This window comes from Lucilia cuprina, chromosome 5 (assembly GCF_022045245.1).
Source record: "Lucilia cuprina isolate Lc7/37 chromosome 5, ASM2204524v1, whole genome shotgun sequence".
Lineage (NCBI taxonomy): Eukaryota > Metazoa > Arthropoda > Insecta > Diptera > Calliphoridae > Lucilia > Lucilia cuprina.
Genome location: NC_060953.1, coordinates 62,142,670 through 62,166,097, shown reverse-complemented (window position 1 = coordinate 62,166,097; position 23,428 = coordinate 62,142,670). Strand labels below are relative to the sequence as shown.

The 23,428-nt window shown below is 29.1% G+C and overlaps 5 protein-coding genes across 8 annotated transcripts in view; 1 reads left to right on the top strand and 4 right to left on the bottom strand.

The window, feature by feature from the left end:
• The window catches only part of LOC111675127, a 35,467-nt gene extending 19,750 nt beyond the window's left edge, over positions 1–15,717 (top strand). Inside the window, exons 3-12 of one of the 2 annotated variants that reach the window (XM_046953201.1) lie at positions 8,932–9,057; positions 9,131–9,753; positions 9,820–9,975; positions 10,032–10,371; positions 12,046–12,168; positions 12,236–12,505; positions 12,568–12,781; positions 12,849–12,965; positions 13,038–13,466; positions 15,490–15,717. In XM_046953201.1, coding sequence (XP_046809157.1) covers positions 8,932–9,057; positions 9,131–9,753; positions 9,820–9,975; positions 10,032–10,371; positions 12,046–12,168; positions 12,236–12,505; positions 12,568–12,781; positions 12,849–12,965; positions 13,038–13,466; positions 15,490–15,659 — 2,568 coding nt within the window. In that variant the 3' untranslated portion in view covers positions 15,660–15,717. Of the gene's footprint in view, positions 1–8,931; positions 9,058–9,130; positions 9,754–9,819; positions 9,976–10,031; positions 10,372–12,045; positions 12,169–12,235; positions 12,506–12,567; positions 12,782–12,848; positions 12,966–13,037; positions 13,467–15,402 lie in introns of both variants that reach the window. The other variant, XM_046953200.1, reaches the window with a different exon arrangement.
• On the bottom strand, positions 1,861–16,438 carry LOC124420443 (huntingtin-interacting protein 1-like). Of its 3 annotated transcripts, none has more exons than XM_046953204.1 (3): positions 16,202–16,438; positions 2,504–2,916; positions 1,861–2,410 (listed from the first exon to the last, which is right to left on the bottom strand). In XM_046953204.1, exons 2-3 carry the CDS (start codon positions 2,740–2,742, stop codon positions 1,996–1,998), a joined length of 654 nt encoding a protein of 217 aa, XP_046809160.1. In that variant the 5' UTR covers positions 2,743–2,916; positions 16,202–16,438; the 3' UTR covers positions 1,861–1,995. The 3 variants fall into 3 exon arrangements, with proteins under 3 accessions (XP_046809160.1, XP_046809158.1, XP_046809159.1); XM_046953202.1 differs by lacking the exon at positions 16,202–16,438 and adding an exon at positions 13,008–13,129; XM_046953203.1 differs by lacking the exon at positions 16,202–16,438 and adding an exon at positions 5,181–5,238.
• A 154-nt stretch (positions 16,439–16,592) lies between these two features.
• Positions 16,593–17,848, bottom strand: LOC111675114 (ubiquitin-related modifier 1 homolog). Its single transcript, XM_023435847.2, has 5 exons — positions 17,767–17,848; positions 17,632–17,699; positions 17,473–17,554; positions 16,807–16,855; positions 16,593–16,747 (listed from the first exon to the last, which is right to left on the bottom strand). Exons 1-5 carry the CDS (start codon positions 17,802–17,804, stop codon positions 16,679–16,681), a joined length of 306 nt encoding a protein of 101 aa, XP_023291615.2. The 5' UTR covers positions 17,805–17,848; the 3' UTR covers positions 16,593–16,678.
• Positions 17,849–18,017: 169 nt separating this feature from the next.
• Positions 18,018–18,958, bottom strand: LOC111675116 (transmembrane protein 70 homolog, mitochondrial). Its single transcript, XM_023435849.2, has 2 exons — positions 18,313–18,958; positions 18,018–18,253 (listed from the first exon to the last, which is right to left on the bottom strand). The coding sequence occupies exons 1-2, from the start codon at positions 18,847–18,849 to the stop codon at positions 18,035–18,037; spliced, it is 756 nt and encodes a 251-aa protein (XP_023291617.2). The 5' UTR covers positions 18,850–18,958; the 3' UTR covers positions 18,018–18,034.
• A 1,220-nt stretch (positions 18,959–20,178) lies between these two features.
• On the bottom strand, positions 20,179–23,300 carry LOC111675112 (D-xylose-proton symporter-like 1). Its single transcript, XM_023435846.2, has 3 exons — positions 22,782–23,300; positions 22,533–22,714; positions 20,179–21,459 (listed from the first exon to the last, which is right to left on the bottom strand). The coding sequence occupies exons 1-3, from the start codon at positions 22,873–22,875 to the stop codon at positions 20,302–20,304; spliced, it is 1,434 nt and encodes a 477-aa protein (XP_023291614.2). The 5' UTR covers positions 22,876–23,300; the 3' UTR covers positions 20,179–20,301.
• Positions 23,301–23,428: the final 128 nt, after the last annotated feature.

Genomic DNA, 23,428 nt, shown 5'->3' with positions numbered 1-23,428 from the left:
TTTTTTTCTTTATGTTATTTGTTTTGCGAAAAACATTTTAAGAATTTTAAACAATAAAAGTTGTTTTATTATTTTAATTGTGTCTATGCATCAATGTTGTGTGAAACTTACACTTTCTACCAAATTGTTTGATGATAAGTGTTTTTGTCAAGAAATGTAAAAGGAAAATGTAACATGATTATTATGTGTACACCACCAGATGGCATTTAAAGTCTATAGCCAATAGTCTGGACTATAAATAGACTATAGTTCACACTTAAGACTACAGTGCAGAGCAGACTATAGATATGTTATTGTTTAGAATATAGAATACAGTACTGATTACAGTTCAGAATATAGTCCAGACTATAGACTATAGTCCAGACTATAGACTATAGTTCAGACCATAGACTATAGTCCAGACTATAGACTATAGTACAAAATATAGACTATAGTACAGAATATAGACTATACTCCAAATTATAGACTATAGTACAGAATATAGACTACAGTCCAGAGTATAGACTATAGTCCAGACTATAGACTATAGTACAGAATATAGACTACAGTCCAGAGTATTGGCTATAATCCAGACTAGAGTCCAGTCTATAGACTAAAGTCTAGACTATAGACTATAGTCCAGATTATATACTATAGTCTATAGTTCAGAATATAGACTATAATCCAGACTATATACTATAGTCCAGACTATAGACAATAGTACAGACTATAGACTATTGTCCTGACTGTAGGCAACAATCTGGGCTATAGTCTATAGTCTGAACTACAGTCTATAGTGTGGGCTATAGTCAGGACATAGTCTATAGTATGGATTATAGTCTATAAGCTGGACTATAGTCTAGACTATAGTTTATAGTCTGGAATATAGTTTATAGTCTGGACTATATCCTAAAGACTGGACTATAGTTTATATTCTGGACTATAGTCTATAGTGTGGATTATAGTCTATAGTCTGGACTATAGTATATAGTCTGGACTATAGTATATAGTCTGGACTCTAGTCTATTGTCTGGACTATAATCTATAGTCTGGAATATAGTCTATTGTCTGGACTATTGTCTAGACTCTAGTCTGAATTATAGCCAATACTCTGGACTGTAGTCTATATTCAGTACTATAGTCTATAGTCCAGACTATATACTATATTCCAGACTATAGTCTATAGTCTGGAATATAGTCTATTATCTGGACTATAGTCTATAGTCTAGACTTTAGTCTGGATTAAAGCCAATACCTTGGACTGTAGTCTATAGTCTGGACTAATATAGTCTGGACTATAGTATATAGTGTGGACTCTAGTCTATTATCTGGACTCTAGTCTATAGGCTGGAATATAGTCTATAGTCTGGACTATAGACTATAGTACTGAATATAGACTACAGTCCAGAGTATTGGCTATAATTCAGACTAGAGTCTAGACAATAGTCCACACAATACTATAGTCTAGACTTTAGTCTATAGTCTGGACTATAATCTATAGTCTGGACTTTAGTCTGGACTTTAGTCTGGACTCTAGTCTGGATTGTAGCCAATACTCTGGACTGTAGTCTATAGTCGAGACTTTAGTCTATAGTCTGGACTACAGTCTATAGTCTGGACTTTAGTCTATAGTCTATAATCTGGAATTGACTATAGTCTATTGAGTGTTATAAAGTCTCAACTACTTTAGTCCAGAATTAAGACAATAATCTAGACTATAATCTATAGTTTTCACTAGTGTTCGTAGTCTTAACTCTAGTTTATGGATTATTGTCTATATTGTCTATATGATATATCGTCTAGACTATAGTTTTCAGTTTGGAATAAATTTTATACCTTGGACAATAGTGCAAACTTAAATACAATGAAATCATAGAAAAATACCTTATAATAAAATTTATTTTAGTGTAAAATCACATACAAATCTCTTTTTCAGCCTTAAACATAAATACAATCATACAATACAAATATGACCAAAAAAAAAATACTATTACTTGTCTTAAATCTACTTAGTTATTATTCCAAATCACATATCATAGGTGCACTTGGTTCTTGTTGGATTTCTGTTAATGTATACAAATTAGGTTGCATCACTGGTAATTTTGGTATTTCCAAAAAATCATTCCATGGCAATTGCATAGTGCGCACATGTTCATAAAACAATTTCAATTCTTTAAATATTTCATCGAAACGTTTGCTAAAGCCGGAAATATCATCTGGGGATAATTGTAAATGCAGCAAACGTAAAATCGTAATAGAATGCTGATATAGTAAATTACATTCGGCAATTATGGTGACAAGAGATGCCAAACGGCACTTGCCTTTTTTAGATGCTGCCAAGATTTGATGTTGCTCCATGTTGGCAAATATGACACGTTGCAAATGTAGTAAATCCTCTAGATAATCCAACAAATCTAAACTGAGTTGAAAACTAAGAGGATGAAAACAAACAAAATATGTGGTTAGTTTTAGTTTAAAAGCTATGTATATTGGTACATCTAAAGCTAACTGATAAAATATTTACCAAATATCTAAATCCCTTAGGAGGAGTTCATCATAATGTATCTGCAAATTGCCTGCAAAATGCATATAAGTTTGATGAAAGAAAAGTTTTCTATATAATACTTTGCAATACCATGCAATACATGGACTCATGGCATCATTCTTCGCAGACCAATATTGGGCACATAGTTTTAATTTTTGGCAATATAACATAGAATGTTGTAATACATTTACTGGACCATCATGTAATGTTTTATGCATTAAACAGCAAAATTTCCATGTTGTAAAACGATTAACTTTAAGATTTTGTACTGATTCAAATGTCCATATGGGTTCAATGGTTTGGAGTATATGAATTTTATTTATCACATTTATAACATGTTCAATTTTGAATGGTTCGTCTAGGGGTCGCAAACATTTTTGAAGTGATTTTTTCTGTAAATATAAATTAAAAAAGTAGAGCATATATATACAAACTAGAATATTTAACATAATTATGATCCCAAAAGCCCTTTTCGGGGAGTACATGGGGCTAGCCAAAGTAATGGACCGATTTCAACCATTTTGAATAGCGTTTGTCCTTATCAAAAGAAGAGTGTGTGTCACATTTCATCAAAATGTCTTGAATGGTGGTTGAAGGAATAATTTTTTTGGGGTGTTACAAACATCAGTACAAATTCATATTAATTTTGAACAAAAAGTACATTTATGGAATATTTCTATAAAAAGAAAATTGATCAAAAATTTTCTATAAAAAGAAATTTGATCAAAAATATTTTATAAAAGAGAAAATTTAACAGAAATTTTTCTATAAAAAGAAAATTTAACAGAAATTTTCTATAAAAAGAAAATTTAATAGAAATTTTCTATAAAAAGAAAATTTAATAGAAATTTTCTATAAAAAGAAAATTTAACAAAAATTTTTTGTAAAAGGGAAATTTAACGGAAATTTCTATAAAAAGAAAATTTAGCGAAATTTTTTTTATAAAAAGAAAATTTAACGAAAATTTTCTATAAAAAGAAAATTTAACGACAAATTTCTATAAAAAGAAAATTTAACAAAAATTTTCTATAAAAGGAAAATTTAACGAAAATTTTCTATAAAAAGAAAATTTAACGACAAATTTCTATAAAAAGAAAATTTATCGAAATTTTTCTATAAAAAGAAAAATTTTTAGAAATTTTTTATACTCTACACCACTTTAGTGGGGAGGGTATATTGGGTTTGTGCTGATGTTTGTAACATAGAAAAATATTCGTCCTATACCCACCTTAAAGTATACCAATCGGCTTAGAATCATTTTCTGAGTCGATTAAGCTATGTCCGTCCGTATGGCTGGCTGGCAGGCTGGCTGTCCAGGTAAATTTCATTTAATTTTGAAGATAATTAGATGAAATTTGGCACACACGGTTCTTTTGGCCCAAGGACGAAGCCTATTGAAAATGGTTGAAATCGGTCCATTATTTTGACTAGCCTCCATACAACCGTACCCCCCAAATAGGGTCTTTTGGCTTTTAATTATTTTAAATGATCTATAATGTTAACAAAAGTCGACAAAACTTAGTTTTATAGAACTTAAAATGACACTACCTTCATTTGATCCTATCCCCCATACAAACTCCCCTTCTGAAAATGACTTAAAGGTCAAAATTCACAGGTGTAGGGTATCATATGGTCGGCTACGCCCGACTATACATTCATACTTGTTTTATAATGAAAATTTATCGAACAATTTTTTTAAAAGAAAATTTATCGAATATTTTCTATAAAACGAAAATTTATCTAAAATTTTCTTTAAAAACAAAAGGATTTTTGCAATATTTCTATCAAAAGAACAATTTATATATTTTAGAAAAAGAAAAGAATATAGAAAATTTTCTATAAAAAGAAAATTTTCTATAAAAAGAAAATTTATCAAAAATATTTAATAAAAGAAAATTTATCGAAAATTTTCTATAAAACGTAAATTTATCTATAAAAAGAAAATTTATCAAAAATTTTCTATAAAACGTAAATTTATCAAAAATTTTCTATAAAACGAAAATTTATCGAAAATTTTCTTAAAGAGAAAACTTTCCTTAAATTTTCTTTAAATAGAAAATTAAACAAAACTTTTCTAAAAGAAGAAAATTTTCTAAGAAAAATTTTCTTATTGTGTTTTCAATAAAAAATACCGAAAATTGTTTATGAAAAGGAAAAATTATCGAATATTGTCTACTAGACGATAAATTGTTAAACATTTTCATAAAAAAAGAACATTTTCCGAAAATTTTCTATAAAAAGATAATTTGCCGAAAACTGTTTATTATGCCCAGTAGTTATTTCATACATTACCATGTAACGAGTGGCCATTATTTCATTTAGCTTATAGGTATTAACTCGTACAAGGCAAAGTAGTCGTTTAGAATTGTTAACACTATTAACATAATAGTTCAATAAAAAGTTTTTCATATATAAAAAATTGTATCTAAATTAAACATTTATCGAAAAATTAATTATAAATTAAATTGTTAAATAGTTCTTAATAGACCTTTCATATGTTTGGTTCCGAAACAAAAGTCATATTTTTGAAACTTAACAATTTTTGATATTTTATTACAATCAAACTTTTGGAATTACTGGTTTATTCTGTTTTCTCTGCTGTTCTTTAGATAACTTTTAATAATTTAATGTTTATTTAATTAAATTATAATTTTACCAATTCTTTTTTATGTTTTTTATCCATAATCCATTTACTTTTAGTTTTATTTCAATCACTACGTTTTATAGAAAATTTTCACTTTTTTTACTTCAGTGTTTGTTATTTGTTTGACAGGCAAAGTATAAATGAAAAATATTTTGACAGATTTTAATATAATACAAAGTTGTACGTACAATAATTTCTTATCAGAATAATATTTTATAAATCGTTTTTTTTAGAAAAATGTTAACTGGAAGTGTGTGTCTTATCAATTGTAACATGAGTGTTCAGTTAAAGAATTTAAAATGCCAATAGGTCTGAAAAAAAAATGTATGACATTTGATATTATTGAGTAGAGAGTTAGGGAGAGTATAAGATCTTTTAGAGCGAATACATGTTTTTAAAATGTAAACAAATGTTTTGACAGATCAAAAAGGGGCTTATTAAATCGACTTAATTATTTAAGAGTGAATATCTAAATAACAATTACTTCGCAAATTATTGTTTGAAATATGTATATTATGAAGTTATACATACATATGTTATAAATGAGATAAAGCAATTTCAACACCTACACATAAATAGTATTATTATGTGTTTGTGCTGATGTTTGTAATCAATCGACTGAAAATCATTCAACTTTTAAAAGAGAACTAAATGATATTAGAACTTTTATTATACCAGAAATGATCATCACTGAAACTGATTAAAATCGGTTAATTATTTTTTTTTTTTTTTTGACTTTCTTGCAATTATGCTAAAATTAAGATTATTTGATAAAAATAAGTTAAATAACCAATTAGGACCCTGTTCGGAATATTATATAAACTTGAAAAATCTCATGATCAAATCCTGCTCATATGAGTTTAACAAATAAAAACACATAATTTTGTCTAAGTAGTTCCAAAAAATACTTTATATCGTTGTAGAGTATCAAATAGTAGAACCTTAACGATAAAACCTTCTTATTTCTTTGATGTATTTTGCTAATTATGTGGTTTTTTGTAACCGCAACTTCGTCTTATAGTTAATTAAAAAAATGAAAACCTTATATACACATATTTATATTTCGGGTTTCGGTAAGGAATATTATGTTAGATATCGTCTGTAAAATGGTATCTAACATATTATATTAGTGTTATATTCGATTATATTAAATCTTAAAAATATGTATCGTAAATTTCAAATATAAGAGGGACATAGTTCTTTAGGGATGATTCTTTTGAAATGTGTTACCACGATTTACTGATTCCCATCAAAAATAAAACAAAGTACTCAAAAGTATTACTAAGAGAATTTTTTTTACCTTCTGTGGAAGTGATGTTTATTGACGTACAGAGAAGCAAAAAGAATCCAATTTTTATATACTTATAAGATATTTTGTAAATAAATTTTTTGAATTAAAACCAATTTAATTTTGAAGTTAATTGATAAATGCATATAATTTATTTGTATTAATATTATTTGAGTCAAATTAGTTGTATTCTATAATACTTCAAATTCATTTCCTAATAACTTCTAAAAAAAAGAAGAACATAAGAATTACTTCCTGAGAATGACTTCAGATGAATTTGGAATCAAATAAAACGGACATACAGTACTTCAATGGAGTAAATTCTACTTCATTTTCACTTCTTTTAAAGTTCTTTTTTACTAGGTTTTCTATTAAATTGCATTACTTATTATACATATTTAGATGTTATTGAGCAAAAAATGTTACAGACCAAATTTAAAAGTCTCTTACTATTTTTTAACGATTTATTAATAATATATTGATTTTCTTTTCGGTGAAATGTAGTTATGAACCGATTCTCATGATATTTGTATGCTAAACTTGTAAGGAATTTACTGTAGGGGACTAGGTGAACCGTTATTGGCCGTTTTCAATGTCAAATATAAACAAGTAATATTTCTATATTCGGCTGTGCCGAATCTTATATGCCCTTCACCAAGTATGTTTTAAAAAACAGTTTTTATTTATTATGTATCTCTGCACACATGTCACACATAACATACACACAACCAAATATAAACTGTACCGTCAAACTGTATTACCACCCTCAAACAAATATCAAATTACTGCTTTATCTCCTTGTTCTTGTTATACCCTTCACCTTCCTGAGAACAGAACAGCATCCAAACATACAAAAAAATACACAGCTGAATAAAACCAAATACATCTCCACACGCACATGTACATCTTTATCCAATTCACAGTGTTGTTGTTGCTTTTTTAACAAAGCATGAAAAAAATGTGGCTTTTTTGATGAAATTTTGAGAGGTTGTCCCGGATTTTTGCTCATATCTCCGTTATTTATAGACCGATTTTGCTGATTTTAAATAGCGATCTTCTCGAAAGCATGTCTAACTGAATTATTAAAGATTCGGATCTCGCCGATATCTGGGGACCTCTAAAAACTGATTTCAACAGACAGACAGACGGACATGGCTTAATCGACTACGCTATCTATAAGGATCCAGAATATATATACTTTATAGGGTCGGAAAAAAGCGTTATACCTAAAACCAAAGTCTATCACGAAAGAACTACTAATAAAAGTAGTTCTCAGTATTATAAAACATTTTAGATGTGTTTTTATTTCGATTAAATTTGTTTATCTTTACAATTTAAACATATATTTGGCACATGTTGATAAGAATGCTTAATCTTCTGTGAAACCTCCAATACAGTTTCCACAATGAATCACAAAATATTATTGGTAGTAAAAGTTGTATGAACGTCAGGCAGATTTGACTAACCAACTCATAGGAATTTAGGACTTTAGAAAATAAATCACTGAGGGACGGCCCATATTAGAGCAGAACTCTATCTGAAATCAAATAAGGTTTCTTAGGAATTGCACAGAGTTTCCACATTGGTTAAAAGTTTTACGTAATTGATTGTATCGATTATTTATAAAAGTGTGAATACTCTTAATATTAATAACTTTTTATGGCAATACTCATAAATACTACTTACATTTTAAATGTATTTTAATTATAAATCAATTGATAATCTATATGTAGTCTGATAACAAAACTTCACTTGACGATATAGGTGAATCATAATGAATAGACCTTTCATTGTTGCTTTCTAAAAATGTAATCTTTGTTTATAAAGTTGAGATATTTTAAATAGAAATAGATCTATATGAAATGCTATGTTATGAGGAGACAATTATTCGTAATTGAAAAACCGATTTACATGATTAACTATAAAATATATTAAGTTCGAATTAGCACATTTGTACTTCAATTAGCTTTCGTATTAAATTGTTGTGTGAGAATTATTATGTAATTCAACTTGTCGTCAAAATGTGACTTAAAGTACAATTTCAAACATAATATTTTCACAGAAGTTACAGTAAATAAATTTTCTTGTATTAATTGATTCCTATAGAGAATCCGATCCTACTATCAAAATTAATCTTAAATTTTAAAGGTTCTCTGGAATAATGATTTAAAATAATCATAAAGTTAGGAAAAATCAGGAGTATATTCGATCTATAAATGTCTACTTCTCAACATTACTTAGGGCGAGTTTTTCTGATAATCTTCATTCTTTGGTTAAACCTGGTTTAATATATGTTTCGTGTTTTTCATTTATCAGTAATGTTATTTATTATCTTAGTTTAACTGAGTGTTATTGGACAAAAAACAAAAAGTTAATATTTTAAGTAAATTGCAATTTTCTGATTTCCCTAAACATCATAAATTTTGTATTAAAATCGATATTATAAATTACTTTATTACTTATTTCGATTTCTAGGTAACTTCTTGGATAACGAGTGATGGCAGTGAATCACTGCAACGATTTATAAACTTGGAATTAGATTTTGAAACACCAATGAAGGAACTCGAACATGAATTTGAAAAATACTACTTTATATCAATGGTAATTAAATCAACAAAAAAATAAACCTCCCCAATAAACAAATCGCTAAACTTATATTATTTTCCACGCACAGAAACATTTAGCTAAAGGACGAGATCTACATTTAGCAGCAGTCTGCATGGAATCTCTTAAGGAAAGTTCAATTAACTTAAAAAAAGCTCTCGATAATTTTGCGGAAAAACTGGAAATAGCTCGAGAGCGCATAGAGGGCGCGACACGTTTATATCATCTCGTACATCTTCATATGCTCGATGAAAATATGCAACATGAAATGGAACGTTTAGCTGCACTCTATGGTACAAAAGGACTTTTAGAAAAATATCTCGAAAAGGAAAATGAGAGATCGAAACCCAAACCGGATAGTTTAAATTTACATATCAATCATAATAACAGTATGCAGAAATCATTAAATCAAATCGTAACTAGTACGCCGGATACAAATAAACTACGTACCATAAGTCATAGATCAAGTTATGGCACCGGTTCATTTGAGAGTCCGACATGTCAGTGTTGGCGTGATAGTCGAAATCTAGATGAAATGGATGAAATGTTGGATAATGATGAGGAAGAGGGGCGTTCGAAAATTGCCGATTCTGGAGTGGGAGAATGTCAACGATGTGAGGGGAATCCGAAATTTACCAGAGTATGTTCATGCCAAAGTCTCAACGAGGAATCAGAGAATTTATATGAAAAACAGTTAGTAGTTAATTAAATTCTATTAGATATAATTAAGCTTATTATAATTTTTTCATTTCATTTTAGTGATGAACTCGATGATGAATGCTTCGAGCAACCATCTAAACATTATATTAATGTCCATTCACCCTGGGAGGCCAATAAACATTTACAATGTTATGCCTCCACATTCGAATTGCCCAAACTGGAAGAACTCAGCTGCCTAGATCCAAAAATACAAAAGTTAGTATTTCATACTGTTAAGAAAACTTATTATATTGTTGAAATCTTTCTTACAGAACGCTCCTATTGATCATGCGCGAGATGATTGGCACGGAACGTGACTATGTACGTTCATTATATTATGTCATTGAAAACTATATTGATGAATTGTTGCGCGATGATATACCACAATCGCTGCGCGGTCAACGCAATGTTATCTTTGGTAATATTGAGAAGATTTTCGAATTTCATAATAATCATTTTCTAGCGGAACTGGAACGTTACGAACATAATCCGCTAAAAGTTGGTGCTGCCTTCCTACAAATGGAATCGAAATTTTATTTATATGCTTTATATAATAAAAATAAACCAAAAAGTGATACATTGATGAGTGAATATGGAACTGCCTTTTTTAAGGTAATAGAATAATATCTAGAGAAACTAATACCAATACAGATATGGTTTTGTTAGTTAACAATTTAATATTTTATCTATAATCCAGTCTAGAGTCTAGTCTATAGTTAAGTTTATAGTCTAATCCATAGTCTAATCTATAACCTAGTTTATAGTCTTGCCTATAGTTTAGTATATAGCCTGATTTATAGTCTAATTATAGTCTAATCAACAGTCCATTTTATAGTTTAGGATAGTCTATAGTCTAGTCTATAGTCTAGTCTATAGTCTAGTCTATAGTCTAGTCTATAGTCTAGTCTATAGTCTAGTCTATAGTCTAGTCTATAGTCTAGTCTATAGTCTAGTCTATAGTCTAGTCTATAGTCTAGTCTATAGTCTAGTCTATAGTCTAGTCTATAGTCTAGTCTATAGTCTAGTCTATAGTCTAGTCTATAGTCTAGTCTATAGTCTAGTCTATAGTCTAGTCTATAGTCTAGTCTATAGTCTAGTCTATAGTCTAGTCTATAGTCTAGTCTATAGTCTAGTCTATAGTCTAGTCTATAGTCTAGTCTATAGTCTAGTCTATAGTCTAGTCTATAGTCTAGTCTATAGTCTAGTCTATAGTCTAGTCTATATTCTAGTCTATAGTCTAGTCTAAAGTCTAGTATATAGTCTAGTCTATAGTGTAGTCTATAGTGTAGTCTATAGTGTAATCTATAGTCTAGTCTATAGTGTAGACTATAGTCTAGTCTATAGTGTAGACTATAGTCTAGTCTATAGTGTAGACTATAGTCTAGTCTATAGTCTAGTCTATAGTCTAGTCTACAGTCTAGTCTATAGTCTAGTCTATAGTCTAGTCTATAGTCTAGTCTATAGTCTAGTCTATAGTCTAGTCTATAGTCTAGTCTATAGTCTAGTCTATAGTCTAGTCTATAGTCTAGTCTATAGTCTAGTCTATAGTCTAGTCTATAGTCTATAGTCTAGTCTATAGTCTATAGTCTAGTCTATAGTCTAGTATATAGTCTAGTCTATAGTCTAGTCTATAGTCTAGTCTATAGTCTAGTCAATAGTCTAGTCTATAGTCTAGTCTATAGTCTAGTCTTTAGTCTAGTCTATAGTCTAGTCTATAGTCTAGTCTATAGTCTAGTCTATAGTCTATAGTCTAGTCTATAGTCTAGTCTATAGTCTAGTCTATAGTCTAGTCTATAGTCTAGTCTATAGTCTAGTCTATAGTCTAGTCTATAGTCTAGTCTATAGTCTAGTCTATAGTCTAGTCTATAGTCTAGTCTATAGTCTAGTCTATAGTCTAGTCTATAGTCTAGTCTATAGTCTAGTCTATAGTGTAGTCTAGTCTATAGTGTAGTCTATAGTCTAGTCTATAGTGTAGTCTATAGTGTAGTCTATAGTCTAGTCTATAGTCTAGTCTATAGTCTAGTCTTTAGTCTAGTCTATAGTCCAGTCTATAGTCTAGTCTATAGTCTAGTCTATAGTCTAGTCTATAGTCTAGTCTATAGTCTAGTCTAGTCTATACTCTAGTCTAGTCTATAGTCTAGTATATAATCTAGTTTATAGTCTAGTCTGTATACTATTCTATAGTCTAGTCTATAAACAAGTCTATAGTATAGTCTGGCCTATAGTAAAAATTTGGGGTTTCAAATTCTATACAAAACAATTTTTGAGTTGCACCTTTTTTTTCAGACTAAACAAATCGAACTAAATGATAAAATGGACTTGGCTTCGTACCTACTAAAGCCAGTGCAGCGAATGGGTAAATATGCATTACTCTTGCAACAATTGGTGAAAGCCTGCAGCACAGTGCAGGTACAGTAGAGATCAATATTAAATTTATATAGAAAAACTCTAAATATAAACATACATTCCCCTAAAGGGCTCAGCATTACAAGAAATTGCAGCCGATGTTGAAGAATTGCAAAAAGCCGAAGAAATGGTGAAATTTCAATTGAGACATGGCAATGACCTATTGGCCATGGATTCGCTGAGAGACTGTGATGTAAATGTCAAAGAACAGGGACGTCTCTTGAGACAAAATGAATTTTTAGTTTGGCAGGGTAGGGGTGGTAAGAAAACACTGCGACAAATTTTCCTATTCGAAGAATTAGTATTATTCAGTAAAGCCCGAAGATTTCCGGACCATAAGGTAAAGTTCTTTATGTTATAAATTAATAACTGATTTTTTTAATTAATTATTTAAAATTTTAGAATCTTGATATTTATATTTACAAGAATAGCATTAAGACTTCGGATATTGGTTTAACTGCTCATGTGGGAGATTCAACTACAAAATTTGAAATTTGGTTTAGAAAACGTAAACCCGAAGATACATTTACCCTGCAATGCATGTCAGAGGATATTAAAAATGCCTGGACTGAGGAAATTTCAAAGTTATTATGGCAACAGGCGAAAAGAAATCGAGGTATATAGTTTATCTTTAAACAAAATAATTCGAATGTTTATTTTTAATGTTAATTATTCTTAAATAGAAATTCGCCTAGCTGAAATGTCTTCAATGGGCATTGGCAGTAAACCGTGTTTGGATATAAGACCCAGTAATAATCAAATAAATGATCGTTCTATAACTATTACCCAATTAGGAAAAGGTTTGTTAATAGCAATTCTATTTTAAGTAGTTTTATATTTACCTTATGTGTCTCCTTGCAAAAAAAAAATAGCACCCAAATTGCGTCATTCATTTGTGGGCTTGCACACCGATCAAGTAAAAACTTCACGTCGTCCCAATTCCCTAATATCGGAAAGTTCTTTATCTAGTGGCACTAGCAGTTCTTCACTTAGTAAATCCTCCACTTCATCATCATCGTCATCTGCCCATCACCACCACCACAGCAACAACAATCATCATAATCATCAGCAACAGCACCACAGCCAACAGCAACATCATGCAAATCAAGCTCTTGAGCTTATCAATGAATGTCAAACTCTGGCTTTAGAGAGCAATACTGACAATTGCCACAAACCCCAACAGCATATGACCAACACTATGAGCAGTGGTTTTAGCAGTCAAAGTGGTGGTGGTACTTTAAATTCCCGTCATCGTAATCATCATAAACGTTCGACAACTATCGTTAGTCAACTGTCAATGGGTATTGAACTTGATTTATGTTATTATTTTTAAATTAATCAAAAAAAAAAAAAAAAAAAAACGCACGTTAAAACTTGATATCGTTTAATTGCTAAATGTTTTGTGTGTATGTTGTAGCATTTAGTGAACGCTACTTTTTATGTAAATATTAATGTATATTTGTTGTATATAATATACTATATAGCTTAATTTTGTTTGTGTATATTGCATGTTTTTTGCATAGATATGTATATATAATGGTATTTAATCGATCCAATTGTTTTAATTTTTACTAAAATTTTGGAATATCTTTTGAAATGCAAAGAGCTTTTTAATTATTTTCTGTTTATTGGTTCAAGGGGATACAAATTTTAATTTCCAATTTAATTTTTCCTTAAGGTTCATTCAAACCCATCAAATATTTAACGAAAAAAGATTAATATTTACAGAAGGACTTCAAAGTTTTAAAAAGTACATTTTTCAAAAAATGTTTTAAACTACCCAGGAAAAAAAAAACAACTAGTTCTAGAACGGGTGAAAGCAGAACCACTTCAGATTCTTAAACAACAGCCATGGAACTAGTAGTGTCGCCATTACATCGGAAAACCGTTCTTTAGAATATTGTTGTGGTTCTTAAATACTTCTAAATAGTTTTCAAGGAACTAGTGTTCTTTGAAACTAGTTATACATTGCTACTTCACTAGTTCAATGGAACGCATACTAGTTCCGAAACAACTTGTTGGAATCAATTGAAAAAAAATGTCCAAAAATTAAAAATTTATAAACTTATTTTTATCGAAATAGGAAACGCGTTCAAATGTATTTCTTTTGTATTCCACTGAACTACAAGATATTAAACAGCTCCCTAATTGAATGGTACCGAGAGAAGAGAAAGTTTGCTGTTGTAACCAAAAATCTCTACAGCTTCCCTAGAACTAGTTCCGATCTTAGTCCGATCTGCAGTCCAGTTTTATTTCTGACTTTAGTCATATCTATAATCTGTATTATAGTCTAGTCTATGATCAGGACTGGTGTCTTGCTTATATTCAGTTTACTGTATAATCTGTATTATAGTCTAGACTGTGGTCAGAACTGGAGTTTAATCTTTATGTTCAGTTTAGTGTATAGTCTGAATTATAGTTTAGAGTATAACCAGGACTATAACATAACAGTCTTAGGACTGGACTATAGTCTAGTTTCTAATATAAATTATAGTTTAGTTAGTCTTGGCCTAATAGAAAAGGGATTGGTGGAGTATAATCTGTACTACGACAGTATTCTGAAATATACGAATGTAACAAAAAGAATGTAGCCTGTAATCATATTAATTTATAGACTACAGTATAGTATAAAGTACGCACTATTGCTAAGTCTATTGTAAAGACAACAGTCTAGTCGATATAATATTATATAATTGTCCGATTAATTTGTTCGACGACTAAAGTTTGTATATATTTCTTTTGGATTTATATTAAATTACTCAGACCAACAAATAGTTTTAAAACTAATTTAACATGATATCAGATATTTATAGTTGGTAAAACAGAATCTGTTATCGATTTTAATATTATAACCCTCAAAATTTATAAAAATATCTTTAGGTTTAAGGGTTAAATTAGTTAATTTTGATTTTAAACTGCAGGTTTTTTTTTATTGATTGTCATTTTCAAAAACATTAATGATAGGATTAGTAAAAATTATTAAAAAGCTTTTTCATCGTTGGTCTGTGTGCTATTATTAATTACTTTAAATTAAAATCAATCATCATATTTAAATATTATTATTGTTGTTGCTAAAACTACAAAATTTTCTTTCCTTAACATTAGCACTTTACGGTTTTTACAAAATACATACATCTTTCTTTAAACATATTAAAAAAATTTCTTATAAATAAAAAAATGTATAACAAGCTTACTAACCAACATTCTTACTCATTATATGTATATTGTGTGCAACAGAAAGTGGTATAATATCAGATATATGCATGACACCCGATCAGGATAATAATGATGTATTAACAACATGGCCCTCCATCCATCCAACAGATGCCATAATATCCCCCACAACAGGTGGACAAAAATACACACACAAAACTTATGCATCAAATACTTTGGGTAAGAAATTGGAATCACATTATCATCATTCGCAACAACAACAACAACATCAGCAATATAAGGAATTAAAATTGGAAGAGACTTTAGAACATACGAGTTGAACATTGTATCTTTCTAAGTATTTAATGACCTTTTTATTAATAAACTTTAAACATTTTATATTATACGAAATTAATTAATTAAAGCTAAAATCGAAAAGAAAATATACACAATATGGAAAATTTAAGAATCAGTGAATTTATTTATATGTATTTGTTTTTTTAATTTTTTTATTTCAATAACTACTTTTTTAGTTTTTGTCATTATTTATACATTTATTTATATATTTCATTATTGTTTATTGCATTTTTTTGTTATTTATTATTTTTTTTATTTGTATGGCTTATTTTTTCTGTTATCTTTATAGTTTTCCTTTTGCTTATAAAAACTTTATTACTTTTTCGAATTTGAATTCTGAATGTATTATGTTAAGATTTTTTTGAAATTTTTAAAAGTGTTTTATAAAGATTTATACTTAATTGAGTAAAAAAACATTAATAATTATATACTAAGTTAAAAGAAATGAATAAACTTATTAAAAAGAAAAACAATTGTTTTTTTTTTCATGTTAAAAAAAAACATTTTAATAATTAAAAACAATTACCAAATTAAATTTTTAAGGCGGATATCAGCATTACGTCCCTTCCAAGTGGAAAGGGCCCACACGGTAATTAAGGGTTAAATTTGTTCATCACACAAACGCCTTTCAATTACAACTGTTTATGTAGTCGTATTTCAACAACATTTAAACAAAAAAGAATATGGGAATTACTAGAGATTTTGTTTTATACACACATATAAATAAATACTTTACAATGCTTTTTAAACTGTTCGGTAAAATGTTACCAGATGTTTTAAAAATATATTTATTTTTTAATCTATATGTTAACTCTATAATTTTCGCGTTAAAATTTAAATTTAATTAAAACATGTTTGCTATAGTGCAGAATTGCTTATTGAAATAATAAGTACGAGAAATCAACCAAAAGAAGAAATTTCAATATTTTAGTATTATATTTTATAGAAAAATTGATTTGTTTATCTTAATTAACAGTGTTGTTAGCATACAAGTTGTCTTTTATTAACCACCATGCAAAGTTGAAATAAATAAAACATTATCTCTCTGTTGTAATTCATAGTCCAGTTCACCCTGAAATATAGAAGATATGTTAGAAAATGGATAATACAATAAGTTTTTCTTATATTCACCAATAATTCCCAATCTGTGTCATTAACCAATACCAAAATTCCAGGACGTCTGCAAGCAACATAAAAACAAATTAATTTTTTTTATAAAAAAGGATAGATATAAGAAAGTCACTGTATCAAAGAAAAATAAGTCAGAAAAAAGGTGTAGAATTCTCTTCAAGCAAGACATACATGAAGTACTTCCAATTTAATAAAAACCTAATGAAATGTACAATTAATAGAAGATAAAAACGTGTAATATGTTCTTAGATGTGATTAAGATATCGTTTTGCTAAGATATTGAATAAGCTATCCAGCTATCTGACATATGTAACACATTTTCACTACTTCTAAAATTTTTTTGGTTGTGTTGGCATCTATATCTATCTACCTACCTACCAATCTATCTATCTTTCTATTTATCAATCTATCAATCAATCTATCTATCTATCTATCTATCTATCTATCTATCTATCTATCTATCTATCTATCTATCTATCTATCTATCTATCTATGTATCTATCTATCTATCTATCTATCTATCTATCTATCTATCTATCTATCTATCTATCTATCTATCTATCTATCTATCTATCTATCTATCTATCTATCTATCTATCTATTTACACTGTAGAGACACTGTATCTATCTATATTTTAATAAAAACTTTTTGTAAACTTTACTTACACAGTTTCTCCCTGTATGAATAACTCCGGTCTTTCGGTAAGGATGTTAGCATGCATCCATTTTAAGAGGCTTCTAATGGTCCCTGTAAATTATTTACATACAAATAACATAAAAAGTTATTTAGTTGAATATATACCTACTTCAATTGAAATTACTCACATTTTTCTGTTAAAGGCAAAGATATTTCACGTTTTTTAATGTTGCCGAAAAGTAACTCGGCGCCGGCACTAAAAAGAAATATCTTTCATAAATATTAAAGAGCAAATATTAAGTTATAATATCAAGGAAAGGTACCTGAATTCCAAAATAATTTTTAAATCGGTGGAGGTCATATTATTTATAAAATAAATGGAATTTATCTAAAAATCTTCATAAAAAGTAGAAATGAAGAAGTTTAATGTTTATAAACAGCTGGTAATGACAAATAAACAAAAACACATGTCTCGAAAATGTAAACAAATACAGTTTGAAAACTACTGCGAAGTATTGACAACAAAATATAATCTTACTAAACACAGCTAATTTTAAGTAATAAATATAAAAAATACTTTGTTTATAGAATTTATTTTTTTGATTTTTCAGTTGCATTCACTGCTGAGTTATCTGTTTCTTTTAAATCAAGTTTAAAATCGATTGGTTTGTCGTAACCCATAATTTTTACATAATGTTCTGGATCTTCAAACAAGGCAGGATCCACAAATAATGACCGTTTGCCCACATTGAATGATGTAAACATACCGGGAACTTCAGGAATCTTCACATCACTAGGGCGGAATTTTGTCTAAAGAAACAAATTAAATTAAAAGAATTCTTGATGATAAAAATGCCTTAAAAACTCACCCGAACTTTCTGTAAAATAATGTTTATTGTAGTTGCTACGTACTCCTCAGTCATTGGATTATAGTGTATTTCGGTAACATATTTTTTGGTCACGAAGTGCAACAGCAAAGGTGTAACAAACGTAAAGAAACCAGCAAAACTACACAAAAATACCGCCATACCAGTACCACCCATTTTCATGCCCTGTTCCATTAGAATAGGTTGGGCAGCCAATCCAGCCAAACTGGTGGTTAATGAGAATACTTTAACAGCTCTCATGCGTGGTGTCAATGTACCATAGTAAACCAACTGCAAATCTTTTACATCAACTTCTTCGCTAGACTTTGAAGCATAACTTCTTCTTTGCATTAGATAACCATTGAGTAAAGCAGGTTGTTTCTGTAATTGCTGACGAGAAGTATTCCTGGTTACAATTGTTGCTGCTGTCGAGAGTGTAGCATTATTTTCGGTTTGTATTAATTGCAATGACTTGTAGGTGTTGCGTGAAATTTTATTAAACGCTGAATTGCAGCGCAACGTTGTTCGTAAAGCCAACATTTTCTATAAATTTAAAATTTGTTTTATTTACAACTAAATTTTAATAAAAATGTGCGATGTTGGCTTGGAAAATTTATTAAATAATCAAGTCAAAAACAAACTAAATTTGTTCCTCCAATTGTCCTCAAACTGTTCAAACATATGGCAAATGTCAGATTGTTTCGTTAGGTTGCCATATTTTTGAAGTTACTAGACTTTTTTCTAGTTTCGAATATTTTTATATATTTTAAATTTTTCGAGTTTTTCCGACTATTTAAGAGTTTTTGACTTTTTAAAACTTTTTTTAACTGTTGAATATTTTTTACTTTTTTCTACTATTTTCGTGTTTTTGACTTTTTCTGACTTCTCGGCTTTTATATACAAAGTCGACTTTTTTCATAGACGAGAGTCGAGTTATCGACTTTTATGAACAAAAAAGTCGACTTTTTACGATTATTCGAAAGTCGATTTATAGAACCCTACAGAGAACCGCGCCGAACAATATGACACCGTCTCAGTAGGGTTCTATAAATCTTTGAAATAATCGAACAATCCACTTTTTGTCGAAGAAAGTCGAAGTCGACTATTTTGTTCAAAAAATGTCGATAACTCGACTATCATCTGTGAAAAAAAGTCGAAAAAGGTCGATAAGTCGAAAAATGTCGATAAGTCGAAAAATGTCGATAAGTCGAAAAAATGGTGAAAAATCGAAAAGTCGAAAAATGTCAAAAAATAGTCGGAAAAAATCTGAAAATAGTCAAAAAGTCGAAAAAATCGGAAATTGGAAATAGTCGAAAATAGTCGAAAAGTCAAAAATAATGAATTAAAATGCTAAAGACGAAGTAGTGAAAAGAGGTTTTATTAGCATTATAACACATTACTTTTCAATGTAAGTTTTTCCTGGGGTAGCAACAAAATATAGCAAGACCGAGTTTAATATTAATCGAAATCTCTATAGACCATAATTGACTTGACTGATTACTAAATGTGTAAACGCTGTTTTATTCCTTTTTGCATCTCATACAAAAATTTTTATAGCAATTTTGAATTTGTATATAAAAGAAAATTGATTGCAAATTTTTAGAAAATTTAAAATTTTTTTATAAATAGAAAGTTTATTAAAAATAAAATTTATAGCAAGTTATCTGTAAAAGTTTTTATACATTTTTTTAAGATTAGAGGCTTCTTTAAAAGAAAATTTATAAAAAAATTTTTAATAAAATGAAAATTTATAAAAAATTTCCTTAAAAAAAAATCAAGTATGAAAAGAAAATTTATAAAAATTTTCTATAAAAAGGAATTTTGTATTAGAGAATTTATGAAAACTTTCTGTATAAAGAAAACATATCAAATAATTTTTATAAAAACAAAATTTTTCTTAGTTTAAGATTATTATTTTTTAATATTTTGGTTATATATATTGGATCACAATAAATTTTCAGCCAGATTAAATTCATACTCATTTTTCCTTTTCTATTTACTCAAAGAAATTCCTCTAAATTTCTGCAAACACTCATACAATGTTAGATTTTTTGTTTCCGGCATACAAAGGAACACGTACAATCCCAATTGTAGACACATTACACCCATTACAAAGTATAAAGCAGTTGCACTGACGGCCGTTTTAAATGAAATCACTGACAATAGGATTTGAAGTAAATTCTCTCCAATCAATACAACAGCAATACATTTAGGCTTTTGTGTTACGGTGAATGCCTCCGATAGATATACAGCTGCAGTTGTAGAAACTCCAGTACATATGATGAACTGATACAAAAGTATAAGTATGGAAACAATTTCCAAATCAGTTGGTACGACGGCAACTTGGGCTTGTGTCAAGTAATCCATAATGCCACCCGCAATGAACATAAAAATGGTGGCAGGCAAAAGTGTAACAACACATAATCTACGACGTCCATAATGATCGATAACTAGGCCACCCAGTAGACTGCCTAACAGCCCGGCCATTGTCAGTGTGTACAAGCAATTCATGTCACAATCAAAGCCCAGCCAACTGGCGGATAAAAAAATGTGATTAAAAGGTTGAGACATAGTGATGGTAACAAAACAACGTAGAATAAATACTTTAATTAGTGGCAGCAAGTTGTAATTGCGAAATATAAACCAACAACTATCGTCAACATCCATAGACAACAACTGCAAGCAGTCCTCACGCAGGCGCATCACTTCATTGTTCGATACATGTGTTCCTTGTAGCTTTTGCAATACCACAGCAGCTGCTACATCTCGTCGCTGCTGCAGTAATAACAAAGGAGATTCAGCACGTAGTTTAAATGTCCATAGAATAACAGTAACACCTAAACATGAAACCACAATGCCATGTATTTGATCCACATGCATTGTATGGCCAGTTGGGGGTTCAAAAGTATACCAAATATATGTGAGTGTCAGTTGCAGTAAAATTCCAAACCATATAAAGCAACGTTCGGTCGACATAACTAAACCACGTATATCTTTGCTTGCTACCTCCGCGCCACTAACAAATGCCTGCAATTGTATTAATCCAAAAGCTATGCCCTCACATATGCAAGAGAATGCAATTGCAATGTACGTCGTAGGCATAAGTATAAATAATATACTACCAACAATTAGGAGAGATCCACTTAGAATCTGGGAAAAGAGGAAATAAATGTATTAAATAAACAAATCTTTATGGAAGTAAGCAGTAAGAAGATTCAAAGATTAAGGGCGGGTTTCTTACTGTTCAGTTAAACTAGGCTTAACATGCTGTTAAATTAAATTCGGAACAAATTTAGGCGGACTTTAACCGATGATTGTGTTTTTCAGTTATGGATTTAAGTTCAGTTAACTTTGTTAGTATTGCCAATTTTGCTCTCATAAACAGTGAACAGCTGTTTTTTGCATATAAAACTTTTGTAAAATGAAAAATTTTGTAAAAATTTTAAATAGACGTTTAAAACTATAAAAAATAAAACATATTTAGTTTTTGTTCTTCCGAAATCATTGTTTTATTATTTTTGTTAACAGTGTTTTCTTAAGTTTAATTGACAAATAACACTCAGTTAAACTAAGATAATTAGTAACATTACTGTTTACTGAAAAACACAAAACATTTATTAAACTAGGTTTAAACAAGGTATGCAGATTGTCTCACAAAACCCGCCCTAAATTAATGTATTTAACTAACTAACTAAATAACTAACTAACTAAATAACTAACTAACTAAATAACTAACTAACTAAATAACTAACTAACTAACTAACTAACTAACTAACTAACTAACTAACTAACTAACTAACTAACTAAATAACTAACTACCTAACTAACTAACTAACTAACTAACAACTAACTAACTAACTAACTAACTAACTAACTAACTAACTAACTAACTAACTAACTAACAAACTATCAAACTAACAAACTAATAAACAAACAAACAAACTAACTAACTAACCAACTAACTAACTAACTAACTAACTAACTAACTAACTAACTAACTAACTAACTAACTAACTAACTAACTAACTAACTAACTAACTAACTAACTAGCTAACTAACTAACTAACTAGCTAACTAACTAACTAACTAACTAACTAACTAACTAACTAACTAACTAGCTAGCTGGTTAACTAACTAACTAACTGTCACACAAACAAAATGTTAGCACTTAATTACTGTATTCACATATACTACGGTAATTTCTAAGAAACAAAACTACTTACATGAGAAATATTTTTCGTTACTCGTCCTACGAAAAGCGATGCCGCCAAGACACCCACAATGACACCAATAAACCATGCGATTGTTAAGAAATTAGGATTAAAATCCAAATCATATTCAGCCGATGGTAATTCGTATACAGACCAACACGTTTTTAAACCGCCAGCAAGAAAAACCAAAGCAGCTTTAAATTGAGAACAAAAAATTTTACAGTTTGAAAATATTAATTCGTTTTCTTTTGCCCTTATTACCTGGCATCATTAGTTCAAATTGCAGACGACATTGCCACAGCTGTTTCAGCCATGTAGTGTTATCTTCCTCCTTAATAGTAGGCAACAAAGACATTTTGAAATTTATTTTATTCTTCCGTTTTAGCAATTATTTCTATAAAATGATTGATTTCTTTAAATATTTAATTTAAAAAAATTATCATAAATGGACACATCACTAGATATTTCTTTAATTCCTTATATTCTGTGTATAAAGCATAATATGATACTGTTTTGAATTCAATAAATATGATCAAATACTTCATATTATTTACAATTCCCAACTATAATTCACATATACATATATGTATGTGTGTATGTTTGTATATCCAATGTATACAATTGGGGCTTATCACAAAATGTATTACGTTCTCTCTTTTAGCGTCTTGATTATACCCTAGTCCATTAGTGCAGGTGTGTATTGGCAACTATTGATAAGATTTTTTAGTTTTCGTTGGAGTTTAAAAGAATCAAAACTTTAAAGAGCGTCTTTTGCAATGACAAGAAAGTTGAAGGGTTTATTAGGTTATATGATGTATGGGAGTTTAATCATTAATTTATTTTTATCTTGAATTTCGAAACTATTTTTTGGAATGTCACAAAAATCTTTAGAAATTATTAAACAATTT

Bases quoted from the DNA above. Each gene is read 5' to 3' on its own strand.
- LOC111675114 (XM_023435847.2), bottom strand. From the start codon at position 17,804: ATGACCTCCACCGATTTAAAAATTATTTTGGAATTCAG. The intron at 17,700-17,766 runs GTACCTTTCCTT...ATTTCTTTTTAG, and splicing joins AAAATTATTTTGGAATTCAG to TGCCGGCGCCGAGTTACTTT. The intron at 16,748-16,806 runs GTGAATATAAGA...TCTATATTTCAG, and splicing joins ACACAGATTGGGAATTATTG to GGTGAACTGGACTATGAATT.
- LOC111675116 (XM_023435849.2), bottom strand. From the start codon at position 18,849: ATGTTGGCTTTACGAACAACGTTGCGCTGCAATTCAGCGTTTAATAAA. The intron at 18,254-18,312 runs GTGAGTTTTTAA...TTGTTTCTTTAG, and splicing joins TTATTTTACAGAAAGTTCGG to ACAAAATTCCGCCCTAGTGA.
- LOC124420443 (XM_046953202.1), bottom strand. From the start codon at position 13,058: ATGAATGACGCAATTTGGGTGCTATTTTTTTTTTGCAAGGAGACACAT. The intron at 2,917-13,007 runs GTAAATATAAAA...TTATATTTACAG, and splicing joins TTTGCAAGGAGACACATAAG to AAAAAATCACTTCAAAAATG. The intron at 2,411-2,503 runs GTAAATATTTTA...TCATCCTCTTAG, and splicing joins CTAAGGGATTTAGATATTTG to TTTTCAACTCAGTTTAGATT.
- LOC111675112 (XM_023435846.2), bottom strand. From the start codon at position 22,875: ATGTCTTTGTTGCCTACTATTAAGGAGGAAGATAACACTACATGGCTG. The intron at 22,715-22,781 runs GTAATAAGGGCA...CTCAATTTAAAG, and splicing joins ATTTGAACTAATGATGCCAG to CTGCTTTGGTTTTTCTTGCT. The intron at 21,460-22,532 runs GTAAGTAGTTTT...CTCTTTTCCCAG, and splicing joins TAACGAAAAATATTTCTCAT to ATTCTAAGTGGATCTCTCCT.